The following is a 23233-nucleotide window of genomic DNA, read 5'->3' as shown; positions in this document are numbered from 1 at the left end:
TGTAGGAGGAATACGGGGGCCCTGCCCTGCCTCCACCCCCTTCCCCTGCCTCTTCTCTGCCTTCTCCACCTCCCTCCTGGAGCGACCTGAGTGCTGGCAAACAGTCGGGGAAAGGGGAGCTTGGCTGCTGGTGGGTGCGGAGCCTGCAGCAGGAGCTCCAGGAGCCTGCAGGACCAAGCTTCTACCTCCACAGCTGCCTGGCCCTGGGGCCCCCTGTTGTTGGGGGGCCCCGTGTCAGGGCACCCTGTGTTTAAGTGTAAATCTGCCTCTGCAGATAATTGGCCTAGTTCTTCCTCCCACTTCTTTCTTAGAGAATCCATGTTTAGTTCAAATTTTCTGACCAGTTGTGCATATAGTGTTGCCTTTGGTCTTGGGAATCTGAGTAATATTTGGAGAAATGAAAGCTGTTCAGGTGGGTCAGGGTAGTAAAAGCATCAGGGTCAAACAGATGGGATATAGCATGTTAAGCTGGATATGTTGCTACTCCTTCTTAGTCTCTAGATTGAATCTTTCTTTTAATATTGTAAAAGGGAGGAAATTATCGTTTTCAATCAGTTGACTGATGGTCAAAATCCCTTTCCTAATCCAGTCTGGCCAAGTGATGGGTTGCCTGCTATACAAAATTTTGAGTTGCCCCAGATACAGACATTGGTATGTAGAAGAGGGTGATTTTGAAATTTAGTAAACATAGTACACCAAGTATTTCTGGCTCCCACAATAGTCAGTAATTGTTCTTTAGGGAATCAGTAGTAATCCAAGCGCAGTGCATGGGAAAGGGGTAAAAAAGCAACCAATTCGGCTTCCAGCTGGAGCAAGTCCAGGGCCCTACAGCACAAGGGAATGAGCTATTGTACTGCTTGGCTCAGAATTATTGCCTGATGGTGAACTTTAAAGTTGGGAAATCTAACCCCCCCTGTTTTGATAGGGAGCTGTAATCTTTTTAAGGAGATTCTGGGTTTGTTACCAGCACCCCACAAGAAGGAACTGAACATGTTGATTTTGGTGGTAAAATAAAAGGGAGAAATATGGAGGGAGGGAATTGACAATGAAAAGGACCTTGGGAAGAGCATTAATTTTTTTTATTTGTTTCCCCAAAGGGAGATGGGTAGTGCCTGCCATCTATTTAAATTGTTTGCTAATTAATTGGGGCTAATTAATGAGGCTAGGTTAATCTTGACTATGTTTTTAATTTCCTTGGGGAACAGGATGCCAAGATATCTGAGGTTTGTCTGTTGCCATCTAATGTGGGGCAGAATAAAAAGTAAAACCCTTCATTGGAGGGTTCTGCAACTGCCATGCATTTTTTAATCCCAATTTGTCCATATAGTCTCTTATAATGTTTCCAGAATGCAATTGTGTATGCTTGGGCCAACCTGACTTGTCTTTTTTTTTTTTTTTTTAAAAGGACCAACACATTATTAAAATCTCCTGCTATGATGACTGAGCCTAATGGGATATTAATTAATTTGGTGAAAAAATTAAAAACTTGGATTATCTTTACTAGGTCTATATGTATTTATTAGAGTGTATATACAGAGTCAAAGATCTTAGCCTTCACTAGCAAAAATCTACCTTCCTCATCTTTATTTACATCTAGAATGTGTAAATTGAGTCTCTTGTGAAATAATATTGCTCCAATTTTGGCTGAGGAGGAGAAATTGTTAAAACACTTCTTTCCCCATCCATTACCTTCTAAATTTCTCTGCCTCCAGGTCATTATGGTGGGTTTCCTGTAGGAAGAGGGTAAGGTAGACCAGGAAATGTAAAAGACAGTATAATGTGAGAAAACGGTAGAAAAAGAAATGAAGTGATCAAACTGACCAAAGATCACTTAAAATACATAACTCTTATCCAAATGGAAATAGAACCTAAGTCAAGGAGGCTTACAAGGGGATGACCTGATCACTTACTCCCCCCATTTCCCCAAAACACCCAGGTGGAGGTATAGCTGGATTCCCTTTAGCGTGATAAACAAGAAATAGTTTCATAACAAGGGAGGGCATGGTTTCTTCACTATTCATAACAACATAAAAAAAAGTGGTGGTGGTGGAGGAAGCCAGTATCTAAATTTAAGATCAAGACTATAATAGAAATACAATAAAGTTATGCAAATTGTTTGATAGAATAAAGTTATTTAATTGGATCAGGGTTGCAGATAAGAGTTTATTAGAAGAACAGTTCTTCCTAAATTTTGTCACCTAGAGCCTTGTCCATGCTGGATTATAGTCTGAATGCTATTGCCCAATAGCTATATCAGCAATATAAATTAACACAACACTTCTTACAACTCATTTAACAAAAATAAAAACTAAAAAAACCACCTTGGACTAATACTATTGGAAAAAACTGACCGATTAATACTAACACATTCTGAGTAATTTGGTGAATCATAACCTGTGATATAAAAATTATTCTTGGATAGGATTTTAGGAAATCAGATTTCTTCAAATTTGGGGAATTGAAAAGATTAATCATTAAACTGAAATCTTCATTACATTGTTTACATTGTGGTGTCTCTTATAAGTGTACATTTAAGGCAAATGGATGAATATTTTCAGATTTACTATAAACCCAGAATCTAGGCAATTAGATGGGGGAAATTAAGTAAAATCATCAATGGGGAAGGGAAGAATTTAAAAAAAAAAAAAAAAAAGGATTGGTTGGAAAAGGTACTGGGAGAGAGTGGCTCAGACAGAACAGAATTGTACTACTTTGTTGAACCTTGCCAATCCGCTGATGTGAAGAGTCCCAGGTCCAGTGAAGCAATTTGTTTGGAGTTAGGAACTCAAAGGTGGGTGCTCTCCTGGATTCATGAGGGCTGGGGTGGGGAAGGTACAGTCAAATCAGGAGTACTGATATTGTAACACTCCTGAGTGCTTAGTACCAGCAGCCAGAACCCATAGTTGCTTCTTGAGTCTGGATGGATGTTGAGGAGGGTCCAAACTCGAGCAGAATTGAGATCCTTCTCCCCATCCACCACCCTCTGTTTCATATTGCTATAAAAAAAACCTGCCAGGCTTAGTCTGAGGTGCTGTCACTGCTAAGGGAGGAATTTAGGTGGCAAGATCTTGGAGAGTGATATCCATAGGCTCCAGAGCAGTATACTTACCTTTAAAATAGGTATGATTATATGTGTAATTATATCCATGGTTGAACCTACCCTTGAGTATTTTGCCAAACCTGTTGGAATCCTAGAAATGTAGGGCTGGAATGGACTTTGAGCGGTCATCTAGTCCATCTCCCCTCACTGAGGCATGACCAGGTATACCTGTTGGGTATTTGTCTAACCAATTCTTAAAGACCTCCAACGATAGTGATTCCATAATCTGCCTTGATAACTTTATAGTTAGTTTTTTCTGACATCTAACGTAAATCTCCCTTGCTGTAGATTAAGCCCATTATTTCTTGTCAGACCTTCAACGAACATGGAGAACAGTTGGTTGCTGTCCTCTTTTTGTAAAAGCCCCAAATGTATTTGAAGACTGTTATCTGGTCCACCACAGTCTTTTTTTCTCAAGACTGAAGATATCTATTTTCTTTAACCTTTCCACATAGGTCAGGTTTTCTAAACCTTTTATTTGTTGTTCTCCTCAGGACTCTGTCCAATTTGTCCACATCTTTCTTAAAGCGTGACACCCAAACTTGTCCACAGTACACCAGCGAGGCTATTGTTTATCATCCTGTTATCCTCTAGGTGCTTACAGACTGATTGTTTAATTTGTCCCAGTATTTTTCCAGGTATCAAAGGTAGGCTGACTAGTCTATAATTCCCTGGATCATCTTTGTTTCCTCTTTTAATGATAGGTTCTGTGTGTGACCTTCTCAGAGACCAACCCGTCCTCCTTGAGATCTCGAAGATAATCACTAGTGATTCCAAAATTGCTTCAGCTAATTCCTTCCGTATTCTAGGGGGAATTTCATCAGGCCCTGCTGGCTTGAATACATCTAGCTTATCTAAATATTCTTTAACCTGTTCTTTTGCTGTTTTGGCTTGTGTTCCTTCCACCTTATTGTTGTTATTAATGGTGTTAAGTATCTGGTCATAACTGATTTTTTTAGTGAAGAATGAAGCAAAATAGGTATTATACACCTCAGCCTTCATGGTGGTGTTCCTTATTAGCATTTTTCCCCTACTAAGTAGTGGACCTCTATTTTCCTTTGTCCTTCTCTTGCTCCTAATGTACTTGTAGAACCTCTTCTTACTACCGTATGTCCCTTGCTAGGTGTAATTTGTTTTGTGTCTTAGCCTTTCTTATGTTATCCTTACTATGTTTCCACTATTCTTTTATACTCATCTTTAGCAATTTGTCTGTATTTTCACTTTTTGTAGGATTCCTTTTTGATTTTCAGGTCATTAAAGAGCTCTTGGTGCAGCCATATTGTCCTATTACTATTCTTCCTATCTTTCCTTCACAGTGGAATAGTTTTCTGCTGTGTTTTTAATATTGTCTCTCTGAGAAACTGCCAGCTGCCTTGAGCTCCTTTTTCCCTTAGGCTTTCTTCTCATGGGTCCCTACCTACCAGGTCTCTGAGTTTGTTAATCTGTTAGTTTTTTGAAGCCCACTGTGCTTATTCTGCTGCTTTCCTTCTTTTCCTTAGAATTATGTAATCTATCATTTCATGATCACTTTCAGCAAATTGCCTTCAACCTTCAGATTCACAAGTTCTTCCTCCCTGTTAGTTAGAATCAAGTTTAAGATGGCTGCCATTGGTTATTTCCTCCATCTGAAACAAGAAGTTGTCCCCAACACATTTTGGAACTTAATGGACATTTTGTGTTTTGCTATTTTACTTATCCAACAGATATTTGGGTACTTAAAGTTCCCCATTACTACCAGGATTTTGTATTTTGGATATACTGCATACTTATTTGCATCTTTTATTAGTTTTTAGCTGTATAGTTTAGTAACTTATAGTTGGAATGTTTGTTCTCTTTTTTTTTTGTCTTTTCTTCTTGGCAAGTGGCTGCATCCATTCCCCTCAGAGGGAAACACATTTGCAAATTTTATTAGCTTCACATTGGCAGTGAAATAGGGAGTTTAAATTTCTCACACATTTAAGTTATTTGTACTATTATGAACCTTATTCAGAGTAAAAAAATGGAAATTTTTGTAACTCTAAAGAGGTGGTGTTTAAGTCTAGAAATGTCTTAACTAGGGTTAACTTTCCGGTGAGAAATTAAATGGATACACTGAAGAACACAAAGTTTGTGTACATAAACTGTAAGGGTATGGTCACACTGACTTAATTTTGCATTTGGCTTTTCCTATGTACTAAAGAGCTACTTATAATATACTTTCGTATAGTTCAATTCATCTTCAGATGCTTTTGCTAATATTGTTCATTTAAACAAGGGGGGAAAGAAAGTACATCATATTATATTTGATAACCCTAACAGAGTTGTTAGTAATGAATTTTCATTCTTCTAGGCTTCGATCTTTTGTAGTAAGAATTCTAATTTTTTTCATTTACTATAGTATTCTTTTTTTTCGTATGGATTCACCAAATTCAGCTTTTCATGGTAGAAAAACTGAAATAGAGACAATATTGAAGGTAGGCAAGATTAGCTGGTCACTGTTTTGTTTTTTTTTGTTGTTTTTTAAAGACTGATTAAACACACTAAAATTTCAATAGAATGTCATTTAAATTTTCTTTGAAAGTTAGGAAAAATGATACTTGTTTTACAGGAAAAGTTATCAAAGTCTGGACCAACTCTCTGCGGAAGTTAGTCTTTCTCAGACATCTCTGGACCCAGGTAATTCACAAGATGGAGATGGAAAGCAAGATGGATTAAATTTACTAAGTGAAGGTAAAATACTGCCTAAAAGTTACACTTTGTTCAGGTCCTTGTTAATACTTTTTAATAAATACTTTCAAGTACTCTTCAATTTCAGCAATCAAGGCATCTTGCTTTTCTTCTAGGGAACAAACTTTCAACCTGATATGTGCAAGGAAATAAAATGTACCTTTTCAAAGTTAATGTGTTTCAGAGTAACAGCCGTGTTAGTCTGTATTCGCAAAAAGAAAAGGAGTACTTGTGGCACCTTAGAGACTAACCAATTTATTTGAGCATGAGCTTTCGTGAGCTACAGCTCACTTCATCGGATGCATACCGTGGAAACTGCAGCAGACTTTATATACACACAGAGAATATGAAACAATACCTCCTCCCACCCCACTGTCCTGCTGGTAATAGCTTATCTAAAGTGATCATCAAGTTGGGCCATTTCCTGCACAAATCCAGGTTCTCTCACCCCCTCACCCCCCTCCAAAAAACACACACACAAACTCACTATCCTGCTGGTAATAGCTCATCCAAAGTGACCACTCTCCCTACAATGTGCATGATAATCTGGATTTGTGCAGGAAATGGCCCAACTTGATTATCATGCACATTGTGTAGAGTTGTCACTTTGGATGGGCTATTACCAGCAGGAGAGTGAATTTGTGTGTGGGGGGGTGGAGGGTGAGAAAACCTGGATTTGTGCTGGAAATGGCCCAACTTGATGATCACTTTAGATAAGCTATTACCAGCAGGACAGTGGGGTGGGAGGAGGTATTGTTTCATATTCTCTGTGTGTATATAAAGTCTGCTGCAGTTTCCACGGTATGCATCCGATGAAGTGAGCTGTAGCTCACGAAAGCTCATGCTCAAATAAATTGGTTAGTCTCTAAGGTGCCACAAGTACTCTTTTTCTTTTTGCAAAGTTAATGTGTGTGACTCGACTGTTTTTCCCAAGCACCTTATTGAAAATACGTTTGCATGTATCAAGTCCCAATGATATGAGTAGTACATTATTTTGTGCTGTGTTTAAGGCAAGGCTTTATATTGACTTCAAACATTATTGTTACATTTCCCCCTTCACCATGTGGGATCTGGTGTCATTTTTCTGCTACAATTAACCTAAGGTTCCATGAGTCCAGTCATTGGGCTTTGCAGCTCCCTTTCAATGTTATTCTCCCACACTTTTTACTTTGTCTTTCCTACTGTCCAGTCTAATTTTATCGGGCATTCAGATGCTGCTTTTGTCTGTGATGCTGTAGGCTGCCATATGTTTTCCATTAAAATTAAGGGATAGCGAAATAAGATAGGCAACAGACAAAATCAGTGGCTAGCACTACACATCTATATCTTCAGTTTTCTTTCAGTTACCCTCTTGTGGCCAACTGTGAATAAGCAGGAAGGTGCAACAAGACATTTGAGACTCTAAATGTTTAATATGAGTTACTATAAAGAATTCCTCCCAATCCCTCAAACTTTAGTCACGTGCAGCCTGGGAAATAAAAATTATTTTTTTAAAAAAACATATCTTTAAAGGCTATGATCAAGTTATTTTTTCCCAGTTAAAAAACTGTCATCATGAACAGTGCCTTAAAATCTAAATCTGTTTTAAGACCCATTGCGCGCACTAGTTCACTTAAAGTAATTGCTAGTTCAGTGTTATGGTTAACATTGAGAAGATACACCCTGCGCTTGGTCCCTCTGTAATAGCAGTGTTGTTTCTTTTATTTTTGCCACATTTGACACCATTTTACGACTTCAAGTCCTTTCCACTGTAGGTGTGTGCATGCCTCGTGCACAGCTGTCAGAGAATTTTTTCCCTGAGCGGTACCTGTTTGGATTGCCCAACTGTCTTCTGTTGCCATATACCACTGCATGTTGGTATTCAAAGGCAGAGCCTCTCCGACTCCCCTCATTTACTTGTTACCGCAAGTGGTGGTGGTTGGAGTGATTGCAGACTTGTTGTGACAGGTGCTCCCCTCACTCCTTTGTGTACATATCCTGTTATTGTTAGTTAATTAGTTTAGTAGTAGTTTGTTTAGCTAGCTTTTAGGGCTAGGTTTTCGTTTTAGGTCTCTTGACCACTTTTAATCTTTTGGTACCAAAACAATGCCCTGCTCACTGAGGTTTAAGTTCTGCCAGACTTGCGCTAAACCTGTGCTGGTCAGCAATCCACACCCGGGCCAGATTATAATGTTTGGGAGAATCCCACATTCATTACATTTGTAAGGGATTCAAGCCCTGCTCAAAGAAAGACAGAGGTGAGGCTCGAGTGCTTACTTATTGAGGCAGCGCTTTGCCGTCCATCAGAATCATCTTACAGGAAAAGTACATCAACAGTACATCAACAGAGCACCCCACCAGAGATGTCTGTGGCACCTCGGTCCCATTGGCCGATACTGAAGAAAATGCTTATGCCTTCCTCAGGCTCAGTGAGTCAATACCAAAGCCACGCAGAGGCAGAGACTCTGCACAATGTTCAGGAGGAAGGCTCTCCCTGGGGCACTCATTGCTTAGGAATAGGGGACTGCTGCCTCCAGAACCTGTGCCAAGTCGAGGCCATCCAAGAACTTCGTGGAGCCCTCAGACAGTGCCGATCACTACCACTCAAGAGGCGTATGCAGCTGCAAGGGACTGACACAGATTCTTGGTACTGGTATCACCAGTATTACAAGAAGGACTACAGCCAGTATTGATGCCTGCAGGTTTTACCTCACCATGTCAAGAAACTGCAGAATTGTTACTGCCCAAGCTTCCGCAAAAGCCAGTGCAATAGACAGGCAAGCCTGTGGTGATATCCCCAGTACAACCCATGTCTGGGCTTCGACTACCTCTCACCAGCTCCAACTGGTTCTACCTCTCTGTTTCTGGAAGTTTCAGATTCTTCATCTTCGGTTTTGAAGATGAGGTGGTCTGTATGACATCCAAGACAAGGAACATACCCTCCATCACAGTCTTTGGGACCACAGGCCATGCAGCAACTCAACACTGAAATCCTTCTAACGGACGGTGCCCTGGGTAAGGATGGGGCCTTGGTCCATATCAGTGGCTCTTTTGGACACCCTGCCATGTCCCCCCTCCAGCTAGGACCTTTCCCCAATCATCTTGGTATCCTTGAGAGCGCTTCGGGGGCATTGGAACTGAGGACATCATACACCAGTACTCAGTGCTAAGATGGGTACCAATCAGCCAGAGATCACTGAGGCAGCTTCTCCTCTGCAAGACATAAATCACCTTAGAGCCACCTCTTAGTCCTCTTCACCAGATGAGGCGATTGAGCTAACAAATGATTCACCACCACAAGAGGACACCAGAGCTCAAGATCTTTTGAGAAGGGTGGTTTCTGTCTGATATTCAGGCAGAGGAGGTGTGTGCAGGCTCTCACTAGCTGGTGAACTAGTATCGATGTATCCAGTATTGATGGTTCTGCCAACTAACAAAGTCATTATAGAGCTTGTTAAGGCGCTTTGGCAGACACCTTCAGTGACACAGAATCATAGAATATAAGGGTTGGAAGGAACCTCAGGAGGTCAACTAGTCCAACCCCCTGCTCAAAGAAGGACCAATCCCAAACTAAATCATGCCATATAACCCAGGTTACAATTGGGACTGTTTGAACTGCTGTGCCCCCTTAATTCTCCAGTTCAGGGTGCGTTTTGCAGTGGTTTGCTGATGAACAAACCACCCCTGTCAGGCTCTGTTCACTCATAGCCCTTAGCATGCAGTCACATCCAGCTGAGTTGCATGAATGCTCTCCCACCACTGATGCACTACACACAAGACAACACTTGCCAGCTTTCTAGTCCGAGCCTTGTACCCCGAAATGTGTCTTGTATTGTGCAGTCCATTCACTGTACAGTATAAGCTCATATAACTCCGTTATTCCAACAAAGGGTAATAATTATCACCACCTTTGTTGTTCTAAGCAGTCTCCCACACACTTTAATCCAAACTCACTGCTTAAGATAAAACAGTAAAATGTTTATTAACTATAGAAAGAAGGATTTTAAGTCATCACAAGTAACGAGGCATAAAGGTCAAAATTAATTACAAAAGCAATAAAAAACAAACACAAGTCCTATTTCTAAACTTTACCAAGCTAATTCAGATTTGAAGTAAACAGATTTGGGACAACAAGCATCAGTGCTAAAAGGGAAAGATTCAAAGAGACTGGATCTGTTTGGTCGGAAACTTTGTTCCACAGGAAGTCTGCAACTCAGGATTGCAAACCAATAGGCGCTCCTGAGTCACTATGACTTCACTCTCTGGAAAAAATATTTTAAAATTTAAAGGCAATTCACCAAAGGACGGTAGGCAGGAGTTTGCAGTAACGGTAGATGAGGGTAAACTGGTTGCCAAAACTGCTCTCCAGGACAGTTGAGATAGCGCATGCAGGGCTGCTCAACCATGGCATCAGCTATTACTATGAGAAGATGTTCACGGTTGCAATCATCTGGGATACCCCCAGAGGTCTAGCAGACCATCCAGAACCTCTCTTTCGAAGGTGTCTCATTCTTTTCAGAGAAAATGGATGACCGGCTCTATAGCCTGAAAGATTCATGGGCCACATTAAAATTTCTTGGAATCTATACTCCAGCGATGAAAAGGAAACAATTTCATCCAGAGCAGCCATAAGGGCACCAAGTTTTTGCTCCCTGGTCCCACAATGCACCAAGGAGAAAGGGCAGGGGTTACAGAAGGCATCTTTCACTGCCCTCTTCTTCAGCATCAGCTAGCTCATCCCATCCAGCCGCTTTGTCCAAACAGGCATTTTAATGGGTTGGTTGAGGGCAGGGTACCAGTTACCATAGTTCCATGTGTTTCCCAGTCACTTATCCCACTTCCTAAGCAATTGGACCCACATAACATTAGATTGGTTCATCTTAAGCAGGGTGGAAAAATCACATCTGCAAAAATTGAGTCCATGTGTTTGTATACCTGGATGACTGGTTGATTAGAGGTCAGTCTGAGGCTCATGTGTTATCCAGTGTATCCACCGTCCTGTCCCTGTTTGATACACTGGGACTTCTGCTGAATCAGGACAAATCAATCCTAAAACCAGTACAGAGAACAGAGTTCATTGGGGTGCTCTTGGACTCCACAAAGGCCAAGACCTTTCTGCCACAATTCAGGTTTGAAACATTACTGCTGAGGCTGAAACATACCCATTCACTATGGCACACAGCTGCCTCAGTCTCCTGGGTCACATGGCAGCATGGTCCTACGTAGTTCAGCATTCCAGGCTGCATCTTGGAAAGTTGCAGGCATGCCTAGCTTCAGGGTGTGCCCTGAATCATCGTAATTTGGGCAAAGTGGTTCCAGGGCCAGTGTCGGTGTTGTCATTGTTGGTTTGGTAGTTGGACCCTCTGAAAGTGTGTGTAGGTCCCCTGTCTCTCTGCTACCAACCTCACTCTAGTCCCAGATGCATCATCCCTGGGTTGGGGAGCTCATATGAGGTCCCTGCAGACTCAGCATCTCTGGTCATCTCAAGATCAAAAGACTTATATAAAAGTCAGAGAGCTAAGATCAGTACATGTAGCTTGCTCAGCCTTCCTCCTCCTGATAGTGGGAAATAATTCAATTTTAACACACAACTCTGCAGTTATGTTTTACGTAAGCAGACGGAGAGCAGCACAATCCATTCAAGTGTGCCAAGAGGCAGTTGGCCTTTGGGACTTTCGCATAACCAACTTGATTCATCTCAGGGCTCCTTACCTTCCAGGAATACAGAACATGTTAGCTGATTAGCTGAGCAGATCCTTTCTTGAGTGGTCATTATGCCCAGATGTGGCTAGATCCATCTTCCAGCTCTCCTATTTTGGAAGGATTCCCTAATATACACCTTCCCTTCAATTCCTTTGCTACACAGGGTCATGTCCAAAGTGAAACAAGACCATGCTCATCTCATCCTTCTAGCACTGAAATGGTCTTGTTAACACTTGTACTCAACTCTACTAACCTTGCTAATTGAGCCTCAATTGTCTGTCCTGTTGGACCCAAACGTGATTTCCCAGGACCAGGGTCACTTGCTCTATTCCAGTCTCTGTTCCCTCCATCTGACAGCCTGGATGCTTAATAGATAACACCCTTTGAAAGATCCTTTTCAAAGACATTCACAAAGTGCTTCTGAATTGCAGAAAACCCTCAACTGGGAGCACTTACCCGGCTAAGTAGAAATGCTTCTTCATTTGGTCCTGTCAGAAAGCTGTATCTCCAGAGCGGACCTGGACCGCATACTGGACTGTCTTCTATATCTAAAACAGAGTTTGGCTATTAGCTCTATAAGGTTCCATCTGGCAGCTATTTTGGCCTTCCACAACTTGATGGATAGTAGATCCCTTTTTTCCAATCCCATCATCATCAGATTCCTAAAGGGCTTGGTCAGACTAAATCCACATATGCAAGATCCTGGGATCTGAACTTGGTCCTAATAAAATTGACAGGACTGCCCTTTAAATCCCTTGCAACTTGTGCTCTGCTTACCTCTATGTGAATGTAGCATCTCTAGCGGCCACCACCTTGGCCAGAAGAGTGGAAGAGTTGAAAGCCCTAGTGTCATAGCCTCCATATACAATTTTTAATAGGTTTAAGGTTTATCTTCATCCTCACCCAAAATTTCTCACTATGGTGATCTCTCTAATTTTCATGTTAATCGAGTAACCTATCAGCTGACTTTCTGAAACCTCATGCCCAGAGCGATAAGGAGAAACTTTATTTGTTGAATGTGAGAGAGGCTCTAACTTTCCAACTGGAACATACCAAATTATTTAGGACCTCTACTCAGTTGTTCGTTGTGATTGCGGACAGAACTAAGATGCTCGGAGGATTTCATTCTGGATCTCTTTATACATTCTTTTGTTACCTGCTGGCTAATATAGCCCCTCCCAGCTAGGGTATTGACACATTCTACTAGAGCACAGGCAATATCAGTGGCTTACTTGGTGCAAGTACCTATCACTGACATTTGTCAAACTGGAGATTGGTCATCTGTCCTTACCTTTGCTTCCTCCGCCCAGGGATAATGACAGTTTTGGATAGGTGGTCTTACAAGCACTGTTCAGGTTGACCTTAAGCCCACCTCTATGATTGTCTATCTGTGAGTTCCCTACAGTGGAATGGACCTATGCAAGCACTCGAAGAAAAAATGGCTATCTGCCTTTCTGTAACAGTTGTTCTTCGAGTGGGTTGCGCATGACCATTCCACGACCCGCCAGTCTTCCCCTATCAGAGTCTATCCAGCATGAAGAAACTGAGGGGAGTCAGGGGTGGCTCTGCCTCCTTATTACAGCACATAGTGGCGCATGACAACAGAGGTTTCTCAGACCACCCCGATGGGTATGGCTGAGGGAAAAAATTCTCCAACAACTCTGTACGAGGCATGAGCACACACCTACAGTGGAATAGAAGAACATTTAGAAGAACAAGAGTTACAGAAAAGTAGGTAACTTGAGTTTTTATGTATTTTAGGGTTGTATCTGTATTTGTATCTGTGAGATACTGAGATCTCTCACATCTAGTGGAAGTCAGGGCCTTAGATGGTTCAGATTTTGCTATAATCTGTTATAAGATGAATTTTTTTAATGCAGTGCTGCACTTATCATAGACTCGTAGAAATGTAGGCCTGGAAGGAACCTCCAGAAATCAAGTTCAGACACCTGCACTGAGGCAGAACCAAGTAAACTTGGTTGACTATCCCTGACAGGTGTTTTTCTAACTTGTTCTTAAAAACCTCTAGTGATAGGGATTTCACAACCTTCCTTGGAAGCCTATTGCAGAGTTTAATTACCTATGTAGTTAGAAGATCTTTTTCTAATATCTAACCTTAATCTACCTCGCTGCAGATTAAGCCCATTACTACTTGTCCTACTTTCAGTGAAAACGGAGAACAACTGATCCCCATCCTTTTTCTAACATCCTTAATATATTCAAAGACTGTTATCAGTCCCCCTCCCTCCCATGGTCTCTTTTTCTCAAGATCAAACATGCCCAGTTTTTTAACTTTTCCTCAAAGGACAGGTTTCCTAAACCTTTTATAATTTGACACTCTCCAATTTGTCCAGGTTTTCCTAAAGTGTGATGCCCAGAATTGGACATGGTACTCTGAACCCTTGCCAGTGCCAAGTAGAGCAGGACAGTGTCCCCCTATGTCTTACATACATGTGGCAGAGTGCTGGGAACCAACAGCTTGAGTCAGCACTCTGATCAGTTAAACACCAATTAACTCCCCCCAGGGTGGACCTGACTGTACCTAATCAATCCTTCCCAGCTCATTCTAATCTGCTAAAGAGTTAGTTAGCCCATTAATGCAAAGGGTAGAAGGCGGCACTGGAAGGAAATGCTGGAGGGAGAGGCAGGCTAGCAGAGCCAGAACCAAGAAGGTGCAGACAGCTTTTCCTTCTCCTCTTCTTGGGAGAAGGGTGAGGAGAAACTGATGTTATAAGTGCTGTGGTATATGGATCAGTAACGTGGTGAAAAGAGTAAGGAAATAAACTACACAGCAGTGTTTAACACATGAAAGTCTCTGAATAGTCTGCATAGACAGAGCAGAAGATAGGCGTGCCACTCCACCCTGTCACAATACAATATATATTCTTATGGTAACATTTGAAAATGTGGTTTTCTGAATTGCAGATTTTTAATATAAAGTACTGTTGAAAGGGGTTGTTAAGTCCATTGTGAGAGTGATATTTTAGCTTCTCGGTTGTCAAACCCAACTGCTGATCCCAAAGAGTGTTGTTGTATGCTCAACATAATTTCTACCGCCCCCCTCCCCCACCCAAGAGTGCTCTGGCACCTAATAACAACCAACTCCACTGTGACACTCTTGCTGCCTCTGCCAGGTGACATGAATATCTATCTCTCAGCTCAACTATAAATGCTAATGCCTCCCTCTACATCACCTTTATCTCATCTCTGAGATGTTCCTAATTGCCAGTTATCCAGCTGGAAATTTAGGTAACTTTCCTGATAATAGTAATGTTATGTTCCAAAATCCCTTTTCACCACATCCAAAGTTTTAGAATTCGTATGGTGGATGCATACTGCTAAACTGAAGTAGTTAAATTATTTTTCCCAGCTTTTCCATATATTTTCTTAGAATATTAAGTTTAAAAAAAACCCTATTTTTTTCCTAGGGATAGAGTGAGTGTAGATCTTTAAGGGTGTTCACTTTAGTTCATTCCATAAGCACTGTATTTGGTCACTCAGTTCTTTTTTTAAAATGTTCAGCAGATGTAAGACTTAAATTATTCAAAGATCCATTGGAAGATGCTGAAAGAGAGTGGATTATTTTACTATACTGTTTTTTTCCCCCAAAGGTAGGGCTTCCCTTTAAATGAGAATCCAGAGGCACAGAGGCATTCAGAAATGCCTACTTTACTGATGCAAAGTTCCTTGAACTTTTGGTGGACTGGGTTGCAAATACAATATAGTGCGTGAAATGTCTTAGTCATCTGTTCAAACCCAGTTCAGGTTGGTGGCAACCAAAAGCTGTTATCTGATCCCTGTTTGGTGGCTTGTGGAAATAAGGTGATCTCACTGGGTAAGTGTCTGCCTGTCACAAAACGCACTACCATAATTGGCACTAATTAGCTCCACTTTTGGCAGGGAGGACATGGGTTAAATTGACATGCCTCATCTCTGGAGGTCTGGTCCCTCCAGGTTGCATGTTTGTGAGGTAATATGGGAAGTTTGCACTGACACTGCCAGTGTAAATCTGATCTTTTATGAGGAATTATCAAGAGGGATGAAAAACAAAACATGCTTATCTTCAGTAATAGCATTTACTGATTCCAATGTTTTTTTTTCCAACAAAGATTAAAAGCAATAAATCTCTGGTCATAGCATAATTCTGGTAATTTACTGCTGATGTTTGGTTGAAGCCTTAATGGAAAATTTTCTTACTGATTAATTTCCTTTCTGTTAGCAGTGTCTTCCACAATTCCGGACATCTGGGCTGCTCTTGTCTCACTGCTCATGGAGGTGGATCAGAATTTTAGTGTCGCGTGGTCTGGCCACACCCTCTCTGCTCCTTCTTGCTGCCAGATGAGTTATTCCCAATCTGTTAAATTTGCATAACATCCATGAACAAATATTCCAGAGATAACAAAACAGCTACATACATTAGACCAAGAAAGGTGGTCATACGGTAACAATTCCACTTAATATCTGACTCAACTCATGAGTTATCCAGGGTGGGTAGAACTGTAGGAGACACTGCTAGCAGAAAGGAAATTATCAGTAAGAAATTTTACATTCTGGAGTTCAGTGTCTCCCACAATTCTGGGCATCTGGGAAGTAGCGAGCACTGAACAGGTATAGGGAGGGTTCTGAAACAAAAGTTTGGTAGGAAAGAAGTCCTCCGTCCCCTTTTTGTGAGCGTGCTCAAAAGTTTCTGTTATTTCTGGTGACTGCACACAGCACCTCCCTGCCAAAGGAAGCCTCTGCAGAAGACAGAAATTCCACCTAATAGTACTTAATGAAGGTGTTAGCTGTAGACCAACTGGCTCTTTTGTAAATTTCCAAAGTGAACACACTTGCTCATTCCAGCTAGGAGATTGGTAAGGATCTTGTGAAGTGTGCTTGATCCTCTGATGATTTTGTAGGCTTCCCCAATACATAATCTAATCCACTGAGCAACAGAGGACTTGAAATCTGAGTCCTTGGCATTTTGGGTGGGAAGGCATGAATAAGGAGACCAATCTTCTTGCAGATTCTTGTATGCTTGAATTAGATTTTCAACACTCCTCTGACCTCTAAGGTGTCTCACACCTTTTCAGTTGGATGTTGTACTTTTGGACAGAATGAAGGAAGCACAAGTTCTTTGGAAGTATGGAAGGAGAAATTTACCTTAATAAGAAAGGAATCTGGTGTTCTGAGTGCCACTTTTGCCTTGTGGAACACGCAGTAAGGCTCCTGTATAGATAAGGCTGCCAGCTCCGACACCCGGCTCGCAGATGTGACAGCTACTAAGAAAATGGATAAATTTTTATTAATTTTTTTACTTAATGGATAAATAAGAGGTCAACACTGAAGTCAGAGGCTCAGAGGAATGGCTTGTCAAAGCCCTCAAAAATAGTGAAAGACCCCATTTGGAAAAGAGTGGCATGTCAGTCTGGCTAACCAGACTGCTCAAAGCAATCTGCTACCTGTGGATTGTCTTCCAGGGAGCCTGAGAAGTATTTTGGTCTCTGCCTTGGTACAATTCACAAGTTGGCTGCTTGGACTAAAGGATCTGGAAGGCAGATGGGCGTGCCTTTGCAGACATTGTTGTGGGCTGACCACTATTGTAAAGAGTTGAACACCTGTGCTGGAACCTATACTTTATCTTCCTTGCGTTCCATAGTGTGATCCCACACTGCTAATATGAAAGCTTGAAGACTTCTGGTGTATGATTGTGCCCATGGAGATCCATATGCCTGACACCACAAGTCTTAGCAGTTGGCGGCATAGTGCTGTAATAGGTGTCCTGTGGCTCTGGAACAAGAAAATAAATTCCTGGGTGGACCCAGAGAACTTTTCTTGGCATTGAAGCTGGGTGCCTGGAGAAGATTTCATGTTCAAGATATGACCTTCTGTGCTGTGATGGAGCTTTGATCAGAATGTCATCCAGGAAGGGGTACAGGTGAGTTTCCTGTGACCTGAGTCTGGCCATTATCACAATCAACATCTTTGTAAAAACCTTGGGGGCTGAGGAGAGGCCAAACAGGAGTGTTAGGTATTTCCAGCATTTCCTGCTGTTTGCAAACTACAGAAGTCTGTGGGGGCAGAGTCTGGAAATATGTGTTGTCTGGGTCAACTGAAGTCAAGAAGTCCCTTCTGGGACAGGTATGATACTGTAGAGGCCAGGATCTCCATCCAAAACTTTTTCTTTATCCACTGTTGCTTTTGAGATTGAGAATGGCTCTGATACTCACCATTTGCTGCTGTATAATAAAGAAGATGGAGTAGAACCTGGAGAACCTTTTTTCTGAGGGAACCCACTCTATCGTTCCCATATTCAAAAGATGATATTTTGTTCTGGATCAGACTGTGCTTTACAGAGCCATTGGAGCTGGGTGATTGGATGAAGACTGGATGGTTGGAGCCTGCAGCTCAAGGGGGTCTCTCTCGCTCACTATATCCCTGACCCATTTGTCTATGGTCAGTGAAAACCATTCTTCTAAGAAATGGGAAATTCTATCCCTGAGCTTCCGCTCTGGGTGGAACCTATGCAATCTTTGTCATAAAGTGGATTTGGGAGGGTTGGGGGCTGAAGTCCTGCTGGAATTTCTCCTGGTACTTCGATTCTAGTTTTTCCCTTAGTGAATTTGTTGTCCCTTTGCTGGTAAATGATAAACCTGGTACCTCTGTGAGGATGAGAAGCAAAAGGAGTGCTTCTGTCCGAAGGCTGGTCTATTTTCTATTCTGAGGACCCTTAATGGGGAAAGGAGAGACTGTTTAGATTTTGCCATCTTGTCAGCCACTATCTTATCCAGTTTTTCTCCAAAAATGAGGGAGCCAGTAAACCTGGCTGAGCATAGGACCTGCTTAGAGTAAGTATCCATCTTCGAGGGTTGAAGCCATAGGCGGTGCCTGGTTACTGAACTGGAAGCCATGGCTTGGGCTGAAAACCTCATTGTATCCATTGAGGTGTCAGCTACAAAGGCTGTTTCTGGGAAGACTCTTGAAAGTGGAGCCAAAGTCAGGGTCATCTCAAAGCCCTAAGGGCAAATGTTCTAGCCAGGAAAGAGATGCTCCTGCAAAGCAGGAAGCTGCCAGGAATACTCGGAAGGTGGAGGAGGAATCTGGAAGGAAGAAGTAGAAGAGGCATGGTCAGACCATGTGGCACCAAAATGCTGATCTGCCTCTGTGAGCTGTAGAGAGAGGAGAACTGTCTAGACATCTAGAATTGTGGGAGATGCTTGGCACAGTAGCATGTTTCCCTAAAAACTGGTGACTGCATTTGTGCATGTGTGCTATGTTGTATTGAGGATGAACATTCTATAAAAGGATACATATACTGACCTTCTCTCTCCCCTCAGTGTTAACCCTGCTCAGGTAAATCTAGTATTAAGAATTTCACTGTAATAGTGGTTAACGTAATTCTGTTTTAACAGGGAAAGAAGACACTCCATCATTGCTTGGTCTTTGTGGCTCTCTGACTTCTGTAGCAAGTTATAAATCTCTTACAAGTCTGAAATCAAGTGAATACCTTGCAAGTCCTACAGCAGAGATGACAAGTCCAGGTCTAACTCCATCTTGAGCAGATATACATAACAAGGAAGAGCTTTTGTGTTGTATGCATTCAAACATAATTTGACTTGCTGTGAAGACTCTTAAAGGTTCAAGCAAGCTAAAGAATATGCTGCTTTATTTTGTCCTTTTTTTTTGTAATGATCTATTTAAAGAAAAGTCACAAAACTTACATCCATTGTCTGTCATGCTTTTCTTTAAAAGGATTTTTCCCGGACTTACCCTTTGAGATCTTAAATTGTTTAAGAATCCCAGTCAGATACAGAATGTATGTATGATTTAGTAACAAATGATTACCTTTTAGAATGAAATATGTGAACATCAGTCTTCTGCTAAACTGTTGTGATATATGTTCCTCAGGCTCTTAACTAGAGCACTTCCTTGCACTGCTCTGCATATTTGTCAACACTTGCAGAAGAGACAGGGAATAATAAGTCTTGGCAGACTAGTAAAGGAATATCTGAATTCCAGTTTACATTATATTACAAAACACTGCTTGTTTAAATATTTTTTAACCTGCACATGTTCTATTATGTAGAATCTTAAATAACTTATTTAACCTGTTAGAGGTTTTGAAATACTGACAGGTAAGTGTTAAATGTGCATTCCCATTATCATTATGCCACTTAGAGAGTTGATTTTTATGTTCAGATAAGGCCATATTAAGAAACAGTATACATTCCTAGGTTTTGATGATGGGACAGAGTAACAAATCTTATAAATCGGGATTACTTCCAACTTTTAAGAAGGGATGAGAAGGCGAGTCACCAGGTGATTGTGGGACCCAAATGAGGAAGAACTTTGCAGGTAGAAGGTGCATCTTAGTTAGTTACTTTTTGTTACTGACTTATGTTAATGTAAAGGTGGGGGAAACATGGTTATGTTATCACCTTAGAGCTTTGGGAAACCCCACTCCCTATGTCCATTGTAAAGGATCTCAGGAGTAAAAAAGGATTAGAATGAAATGTTGACAATTTAAATGACGAATATTCTCCCATGAAAGAGTTTTGGATAGGTATTTTTCTTGATTATTCTGTGCAGTAATACTTAAACAGAAGTTAATCCTTTAAAATTCTAAGCCTCTAATTAAGCTACTGATATGAATTACCTGAAAACATTTTTAAATTAAGCTAAACTTTACATCTTCCCAGTTTAACTCACCTTTAAAGTTTGCAAATTAATTTTTGAATTGCAAACTGTAGTCTTACATCTTTGTAAGATGTAATGAGTCCTTTGTCTATGAATTTTGCTACTAAGGTAATGCTTATCAGTATCTTTTAAAAAAATATTAAATGCATGTAAGTGTGTTGTATTTATTAATCAAGAGGAAAAGGCTTTGTTGTGCCAAAGAAGTTTCAAATATTGTTTACATGAGTGGCTTCAATATTAATAGGGTTATCTAATTAGAGCATACTTTCAGATAGATTTTTGTTTACAGTCAGATACTATATGCTATACTCTTTGCTTTATTTATATTTGCCAGAGAAATGTGCCTCTTGTAATTTTACCCTGGGCACTACTAGTTTTTCAAAGGGTGGGATAAAGAAAAATAGGCAATCTAATCATTCTTGTAAACAGAAGAATGCAGGAATGTTGCCATGATAAACATGTGAAATGACACATTGTCAGAACTGACTAATCCATTTTAATGATCTCTGAAATAAAATGAAAACAGTAGTGCTCCTTTCCTAAGGTCTACCAGAATGCCTATTACTGCATAAAGTAATTTCCTGGTTCTTGCACTACAAACCTGCTCTAATGGCAGTTTAGTAGCTTAATTGAACAGTATTCATTAAATATTAATTTCAAAACTAGAGATGCATTTTTAATACAAAGACAATGAGGGAAGCAGGAGTCCATAAAGGTAACATTACTGATTTGTGTACAGTAACTTGAGCAACCTGTGCTGTTTTAAACATTTCTCCCAATACATCACAGTTCTTTGGCTATAATCATGATTTTTATTCATGTCCGCAGATAGCTCTGTTGGAGGAGCTGCTATAAAATTCATCTGTCATGTAATTTAAGTTTTATGTAATCTTTCACACTAGTATTAGTTTGTAAATGTCAATGTTTGTGCATGAGGAAGCTGGTTGTATATGTGTCCGTTCTAAATGCTGTCCATTTTCCAGAAATAGTTGAACAAAATAAATGCCAAAATTTATGTATTTTGTTGCCTTGCTATATTATAACTGTTGCATGTAAATTAAACATTTTGTACCATTGCCACTACTAGCTCTTGTCTCTGTACTCTTCTAATCAAGTGTAAAGTAAGATCACTTACACACTAGTATCATGTGAGCATAAAACAATTTAATTGTGTTCTAATAGTCCAGAGGTGACCAGCCTGAGCCTGAGAAGGAGCCAGAATTTATCAATGTACGTTGCCAAAGAGCCACAGTAATACGTCATCAGCCCCCCCCCCCCCCATCAGCTCCCCAGTCCCAGTGCCTCCTGCCCTGCACCTCCTGATCAGCTGTTTCGTGGCATGCAGGAGGCTTGGGAGTGAGGGCATGGAAGGCTCAAGGGAGGGCACAGGAGGGTGGAGTGAGGGCAGGGCTGTGGCAGAGCCAGGGGTTGAGCAACAGGGGGCACCCCCGGCACATTGGAAAGTTGGCACCTGTAGCTCCAGCCCCAGAGTCGGTGCCTTTATAAGGAGCCGCATATTAACTTCTGAGGAGCTGCATGTGGCTCCAGAGCCATAGGTTGGCCACCCCTGTAATAGTCCTAAAGAAGTGAAAATTAACACTAGACTTTCAGAAGATCTTAAATTAAGTAATATCAAAGAATATGCATTTCCTTTTAGCATGAGTGATATGGAGACTATAAATTAATCCCAAACATTTAAATTGTGCTTTGACTTGGAATCTGTGCCAGCAAAAACAAAACAAAACCCAAAAAACAGTATAATCACCTTTTTAAAAAAATAGCTATTCTAAACTATAGAATAGCTATCTTTAACACTCGCCTCAAGGTGCTGGCTCTATTCCCAATTTTTATCTACTAAATATTCCCTGTTTTCATCCGTTAAATTGCAATGCAGTTAACAGTACACCAGGATTTTCTATTTACATAATTGCTGTAGTTGGCACAAGGACCTTAAACAGTCATAAATGGGAGAGGAGGAAATCCATGAAATCATTTAATATGTGATCCGCGTTATGAAAGTTTGAACTCCTGGTTTAGATTCAAAACATAAGGTTAAGCTCAAGTTCCTTCCTTTACCAATTGAACATATGATTTTCTGACAAAGTCTCCTTAATAAAGTACTTCATACAGGCAAAATTAATCATTTGAAGTAAAGAAAGGAACACCTAAGCTTACATTTGAAATGAGAAAATGATGGTTCAGTGGGCTTCAAAGAAGGGATAGGTATTGCCATAAGGTATCATTGAGGCCAAGAGTTTGACAGGATTTAAAAACGTATTCGGTAACAATAGGCTTGTCTACACTACCCTGCAGTTTGGATTAGAGAGATGTGAACAGCACTGGAGGGGTCAAAGTGCTATGCTCTAACTTCCTTGTGCAGATGCACATTAAAATATTCTTGCTTTGCATTAACATAATCCTCTTCAGACAGGCTTACATTAATGCAAAATAGGAACCATTTCATTTGCACCTGCTGCATCCACACGGGGAAGTTGCAGCGCAGCATATTGACAGGCATTACTGTTAATATCTCTGTAGTCCAAACAGCAGGGCAGTGTAGACATAGCCTGAAGTTTACATCCACAGTCCAATTAGTTAGGATAAAAAAAGGGTGTTAAACATTTGCTTTAGGACATAAATTAACCACTAACTAAGACAAACTTTTCTTAGGGGCAGCTTATTTTGCAAATATCCACTATGGCATTTCTTGCACCTTCCTCTGAAGTACATGTTGTGCCACAATACGCCATAGCCTGGGATCGATATTAAGACGGGGTGGGCAAACTTTTTGGCCTGAGAACTGCATTGGGTTTCAGAAATTGTATGGAGGGCAGGTTAGGGGAGGCTATGCCTCTGCTCCCCCTTGCTTCTCGCCCCCTGACAGGGCCCCCCCGGGACTCCTGCCCCATCCAACCCCCCCCAGTTCCCTGACCATCCTCAGAACCCCTGCCCCTGACTGGCCCCCACTGCCCCATCCAACCCTGCTCCTTTCTGACTGCCCCCCTGGGACCCGTGCACCCAATTCAACCCCCCCTGTTCCCTGCCCTCTGAAGGCCCTGACCCCTATCC

The 23233-nt window shown here is 41.2% G+C and overlaps 1 protein-coding gene across 6 annotated transcripts in view; it reads left to right on the top strand.

Annotated features, from left to right (window-relative positions):
* Positions 1 to 21247, top strand: part of RUNDC3B (RUN domain containing 3B) — a 155103-nt gene extending 133856 nt beyond the window's left edge. For 2 of the 6 annotated variants that reach the window (XR_012667244.1, XR_012667246.1), the window contains exons 10-12: positions 5688 to 5809; positions 15711 to 15929; positions 18880 to 18981. Coding sequence is in view for 3 of the 6 variants with exons in the window: in XM_048838055.2 (XP_048694012.2) it covers positions 5688 to 5809; positions 18880 to 19025 (268 nt within the window). In the remaining 3 variants the exon portion in view is untranslated. Of the gene's footprint in view, positions 1 to 5687; positions 5810 to 15710; positions 15930 to 18879 lie in introns of all 6 variants that reach the window. The other 4 variants (XR_012667245.1, XM_048838056.2, XM_048838055.2 and 1 more) reach the window with 4 other exon arrangements.
* Positions 21248 to 23233: the final 1986 nt, after the last annotated feature.

Source organism: Caretta caretta, chromosome 2 (assembly GCF_965140235.1).
Source record: "Caretta caretta isolate rCarCar2 chromosome 2, rCarCar1.hap1, whole genome shotgun sequence".
In the NCBI taxonomy this organism is placed as follows: domain Eukaryota; kingdom Metazoa; phylum Chordata; order Testudines; family Cheloniidae; genus Caretta; species Caretta caretta.
This window is presented reverse-complemented; position numbering and strand designations above follow the sequence as displayed.